Source organism: Gopherus evgoodei, chromosome 1 (assembly GCF_007399415.2).
Source record: "Gopherus evgoodei ecotype Sinaloan lineage chromosome 1, rGopEvg1_v1.p, whole genome shotgun sequence".
In the NCBI taxonomy this organism is placed as follows: Eukaryota; Metazoa; Chordata; order Testudines; family Testudinidae; genus Gopherus; species Gopherus evgoodei.
This window is the reverse complement of record NC_044322.1, coordinates 224098973-224104972: the sequence shown is the minus strand read 5'-3', so window position 1 is coordinate 224104972 and position 6000 is coordinate 224098973. Positions and strand designations below refer to the sequence as shown.

Sequence of the window (6000 nt, the reverse complement as noted above, 5' to 3'; positions counted from 1 at the left end):
TAGAGGTAGTTTGTATATGGAGTGTGTGTTAAATATCATCATCATGTTGGGATACGTGCTGCAGTTCTTCTGTTTTACCCAGGAACATTTAGCTCTAGGGACAGAATTGGTGGACACAGTGACAGAGGTCAAAGACCCAATTAGCATTTTAGATGAAGTCATCAAACCAACAGATAAATGTTTAATGAGAAATGATGAACTTCTTCTTCATTCAGCAAATTACAAAATCTTGCTAAGAAAAAACATTAAAAGTTAGAGCGTGTTTTGGGAACAAAACAGGGCTTGTTGTAAAATAAGATGTCAGTTGAAAATAACTGTGTGAACCGGGTTTTTATGAAATTCAAGGGGCGTGGGGTTTGTCAAAAGGGAAGTTACCCAGAAGTGGCCTTCCCTTGTCTCTTGGTTTGTTTAATCTCAGCCTCTCCCTGTGGTGAGCCCTGGAAACTGCACAATTAATCTGGAAAGAAAAACTTTCACTAAGGTTAAGACTTTCAGGAAGGATTTAATATGAAAAAGGCACACAGTCAAGCTGAAGAAATTATAGGCATAAACAAGCAGGACACTTCCATCCCCTCCAAACAATGGAAACTTATACAAAGAAAGTTTTTTCCCTATTCACTCCTGTATTTCCTGAAACTTCACACAAATCCTATAAAAAACACCTGCGTTCTCTGTCAGCCAGGAAGGGACTTTCTCTGGGCATCATTTCTGAGAGAAAGAGGCAAAGTGTTTACATCATCACGGGGTTATTTTGTCCAATCAAATTGTTATGATATTGATGTCCCAGAGTCACCATGTCCCACATCATCATAACCTGTGTCTCCAGGAGGCAGGGACTGGGTTTCCTTCTCCATCCCAGAGACAACTTCACTCCTTAGCTGGTGCTGACTCCAACCTGAAAAACACCAAGGGGGAGACATACAGTCAGTGGATCTATTCTGTGTTTATGTGCGGCCGCAGAGCAAGGTGGAGTGCACTTTACAGCAGTGGTTCTCAAACTTACTTGATTGTGGCCCCTTTCTTTGTATCCATAGTAATTGATACCTCCCCTCCCTGCCACACAAGTACATGTACCGATTAAAAAAAAATCAACATCCAACTCTCACTAAATAGGAAAAGCAGTAGGACATTGAATCAAAAAGAGCCATTTAAGTACAAAGCTCTCCAGCCACTTCGAAAGCAGCACTGCCACCAGCAGCAGCAGAGAAGTGAGTGTGGCAACACCAGACAATGACACCCTTACTTCTGTGCTGCTGCCAGTGGCAGTGTTGCCTTCAAAACTGGGCACCCAGACAGAGTCACCACTCTCTGCTCTGGCTTCTCATGCTGCCCCAGACTAGATTCTGTGCTGCCCAGTTTGAGAACCTCCACTCCATAGTACGGATTGGGAATCATTCCCCCTTCAGTCTTGGGTTTATGACAAGTTTTAATCCATCATCTTTATACATAGTCTGGAAATTAAAACCTTTGCTTTCCAGGCCAGGTAAAGTTGCCAAGTGCCAGCTGTAGCTACCTATCACTCCATGTACCTATCACTCCAGCAAGGAGCACTTAGTTCAGAACATTATAACTTTCAGTCTGCCCAGCAATGAACATTAGCACGTGATTCTTATCAAGTACTAATCAATGCACATTTCATCGCCACTGTACCTACTCTGGGGCGGCTGATGAACTCTCTGCTCATGACACAAGGGGAAGAGAGGGAGATATTGGCCAAGGACAATGGGCAAAGCCCATCCCAGATTTTACAGGACATGTGATGGGCTTAACACTAGTGCAGCAGTAACAGGACTTTGGTGTATAGGATTCTGCCCAAAAGATACACGCACAGTGAACTGGTGGAATTGAGCATCAGGGCATGGCAGCCACACAAGGATTGGAGTCTAGAGGCAGAAGGATCCCAGGTATCTTGCTGGTTTGACCACAAAGTACCATCCAGCAGGGACCCTGCTGTTCCTCTTCCCATGGCAGGTACTGAAGCCTCTGCTTTGAGGGAATGGAGAGATGAGAGAAGGAGAGTTTGTCTCACAGGTTCTGGATTAGCCAGGGCTGTTCCCTTGCTGCATACCTCACATTTCTAGCTACCCCACTCTGCAGAGACACTGTGAAGCGCAAACAGATCTCCACTCACCTGTCTGTGAATCCTTGTCATTCGCCCCAGTGCCTTTCTCATTATTCTGCCCCAAACCAGGGTCACTTTCAGAGTCAGACACTTCTCTGGCATCATCATAACCATCTCCTGTGACATCTCCAGGCAGGGCAGGGGCATCTGATATGAAGATGTGAAGTAATAAAGAGAATATCCACAGTGAAGATAGAAATAAATTACAAGCTGCAGATGCACTAGCCTCACTGGTCCCTGGGGATCTCTCAGCACTTCCACCCTCAGAGTGGTAAGAGGAGACCCCCACGGAACCCTCAGATTGAGGGGTTTTACAGATCACATTGATCTGATACATTTCAGTAGCTGGTTGAGTGGATCCTAGAGCTCCCAGATGACAAGGGGAAGGGGGAGTTCTAGAAAGAGGTGACTGGGGTCTAGTCCAGATGGATTGCTCCACAAGGCATTTGGTTACAATAATTACAAATGTAAATGACTTGGAATTCTCCAGACTTTGTCTCCAGCTTCCTAAACTTGACATTATTTTTAAAATGTCTTTTCAATGCTTTCTCCTCATAAAGTTTACCCCATAAAAAGCCATCAGTCTCTGATGTACTGATGCCACTGGGAGCTGAGTCAGCTAATAAGGGTGGGATATGGGCCCTCAGGTGTAAAATCTCTATGTCTTGCCCACCCCCCGTCACAGAGTGTCTGACACATGTGACAAAGTTCCTCCTCTACCTTGCTAGGTCCTGCACTTATTGGCAGATTTGTTCACCTCAGTGATCTTCCCCTCTTGTGGAACCCACAGTCTGGATCAGCTCCTCCTGGGTCTGATTAGGAGTTGGGAGGTTTGGGGGGAACCCGGGGCCCGCTCTCTACTCTGGGTTCCAGCCCAGGGCCCTGTGGATCGCAGCTGTCTATAGTGCCTCCTGTAACAGCTGCATGACAGCTACAACTCCCTGGGCTACTTCCCCATGGCCTCCTCCAAACACCTTCTTTATCCTCACCACAGGACCTTCCTCCTGGGTCTGATAACGCTTGTCCTCCTCAATCCTCCAGCAGTACACTCTCTCACTCTCAGCTTCTTGCTCCCAGCTCCTCACACACACTCCTTCTCCTCTGGCTCCTCCCTGCCTGACTGGAGTGAGCTCCTTTTTAAACCCAAGTGCCCTGATTAGCCTGCCTTGATTGGCTGCAGGTGTTCTAATCAAAGTAGCTATCTCTACTTCCTTCTAGAAAGATCTTAATTGGCCCCAGGTGCCTTGATTAACCTGGAGCAACTGCCATTTGGTTACTAGGGTCCTATTGGCATCCAGCGGGGGTGGGCGGGTGAAGCCCGCCCACTTCTAAAGGGCCTCCCCGCAGCCTAAGGGGAGGACCCACAGGTCTGGGATACCAAGTAATTACGGGGGACAACTAATGAAAAAACAGGATCGGGAGTGAGGTCATAGGGCTAAACGAAGGGAACCTGATGGGGACACCGAGCAGAGAACCCCGGACAACGCCCACTGCTCCTCGAAGGCGTCAAGGGAGCCAGTGGACGCTGCTCAGAGGAACTCTGCCTGGATGCGTGAGCAGACGGAGGAACGGAAATAGGCCCTACAGTCGCAGGAAATCCCGTCGGCCAACCTCCTCTCCCTGGTATTGTAAATGGCTAGTTTGGCCAGGGCCAAGAGGAGGTTGAGAAGGAGATCCCGCGACTTCGTGGGGCCACGGATGGTTACTAGGGTACTAGGGATTTGTTTATCCTGGGGCTAACATGCCTGTTTCTCAGTACTTTACTGTAGCCATCTGGCCATGTCCCATCACACACAGTTGTATATAAGCTGCAATAGCCGCATGCCAGGAAAGGCTGGCAGGGAACATTGCTGCTATGTAAAGATCTCTGCTTCAGTGCGTTGTTTTTACAAATAGTGATTAACTCTAGTGCTCATGGCAGTGTGGGTCAAAGGTCAGTGAACTAAGCCAAGTACCATGTGGGCAACTCCTGAGCTAACTGTTCATTCAGTCCCTGCAATGGGCCTCTGTCATCACCTAGAATATCACACGCTTCTCTACCCCTGAACCTCCACACAGCTCTTGTAATACACCTGATCAGTGCCCCCAGTGTTATGACAATAGACAATACTGGTGGGTGAACTTCTTGGATTTCTTAACAAACCACTATTGTCCCTACTGGGAAATACAGTTAGTTTTTCATCAGGATGATGTTGCTTCCAGGAGGCAGATTCACTGGTCACCTCGGCCATCTGGAGTCTGGGGGACGTCATTCAAGGCAGGTTCCTCCACATTATCGTAATCTAGCTGAGACACTCCTGGGGAAGCTCCCTCTGAAACAGCAAACACCACACTCAGCCCCTGGCACCAGCAGTGTCTCTTCAACCCCAGTGGCTCTTACAAATAGAGCTGTTTATCTTGGCATGCGAGGGGGAAATCAAAGGGGGCCCATAGTGAGAAGGGCACAAGTCAGAGAACTACAGTGTAACAGGAGTCCCAGAAATAACTAGGGGCCAGTCCTGTCCCTGCAGAATCCAACAGCAGCTCTTTTATGTGTCCAGGGGCGGCTCTAGACATTTTGCTGCACCAAGCACGGCGGCATGCCGTGAGGGGCGCTCTTTCAGTTGCCGGTCCTGCAGCTCCGGTGGACCTCCCGCAGGCTTGCCTGCGGAGGGTCTGCTGGTCCTGCGGCTCCACTGAAGCCGCGCGACCAGCAGACCTTCCGCAGACACGCCTTCAGGAAGTCCACCAGAGCCCTGGGACCAGCGGACCCTCTGCAGGCATGCCGCCAAAGGCACCCTGCCTGCCACCTTCCCGGCGAACTGCAGAGCGCTCCCCAAGGCATGCCACCCCAAGCACGCGCTTGGCGTGCTGGGGCCTGGAGCTGCCCTTGTATGTGTTTCGGTGGGAGCAGGATCTGAGCTTGTGCTGAGATAACAGGTTGGAAAACAGGCTCTACATGTGTGAATCCAGCTGATCTCTGCAGATAGGTTTGAATTTTCCTGTTACCCTGGGTAGGAAGCAACCTCCCCTTTGCAGGAATTAAAGCTCCTGCTGGGAGATCACTGCTCTGGTCCTTTGTGAGCTCCTGATATCCACTAGCCTCTCAGACAGACCAGGGCTCAGCTTGGCAGCGCTCCAGCTTCTCAGCAGAACTGACTCATCTGCTCAGTGTCTCCTCCCTCAGCCACAGGCTAAACTCACAAAGAGCCCACATTCATGGACTTCCTTGAGAGCAGCTGGGGTAGAAATGCCCCCACATTTATAATTAGAGATGGGGTTAGGCCAGGAAGTTCAGATCCAGGATTTTGCATCAGCCTGTTATAGTGACGGGTGCCAGCCCTGAAACCGAGATCCAGAGCTGGGATCACAATATGAAAATCTCCCCTCCCACAAAGTTCTAGTGGGTTTGGATCAATGAGTTGGGCTGAGCCCACCTGTAATTATAACACAGGACAATCTTTCTCTCTCTCTCAGGGGTGACAGATGAGTCCTGCTGGGCACTGATGCCTTCCACTCAAAGAGACTGATCTGTCTCCTCCAGCTCCTCATCTGGGGAGGTCACTGGGAGCCACTCACAGGGATCTGTGCTCAGCAAATGGTCACATGTTTCTATCCTGAGATTCTGACAGAAATCCTGTTCAATGGGATTAGACCTGACTGGGTAAAATGGGAACCATGTGAGGGGAAATGGCTGTGATTGCAGAAAGTGTCATAGAAATTCTGTTCTCTACCCAGATTTGGGTCTCTCATGGCCTGAGTCTGCCCCTCCCCCCTTACCTTCTTCTGATCCAGGATTGTTTTCCTCCTCACTGTCCCCAGTGTAATACTGCAGCTTCGTCACTGAGTCATCTGAATAGGAGACTAGAGAGACAAGAACAAGAAACCTATCACAGGAG

The 6000-nt window shown here is 49.2% G+C and overlaps 1 protein-coding gene across 1 annotated transcript in view; it reads right to left on the bottom strand.

The window, feature by feature from the left end:
* Positions 1-389: 389 nt before the first annotated feature.
* LOC115636989 (scavenger receptor cysteine-rich type 1 protein M130-like) overlaps positions 390-6000 on the bottom strand; it is a 73388-nt gene continuing 67777 nt past the window's right edge. The window contains exons 11-14 of the mRNA XM_030537780.1: positions 5882-5965; positions 4345-4434; positions 2132-2269; positions 390-895 (exon numbers count right to left, since the gene is read on the bottom strand). Of these exons, the coding sequence (XP_030393640.1) occupies positions 768-895; positions 2132-2269; positions 4345-4434; positions 5882-5965 (440 nt within the window). The 3' untranslated portion in view covers positions 390-767. The remainder of the gene's footprint in view (positions 896-2131; positions 2270-4344; positions 4435-5881; positions 5966-6000) is intronic.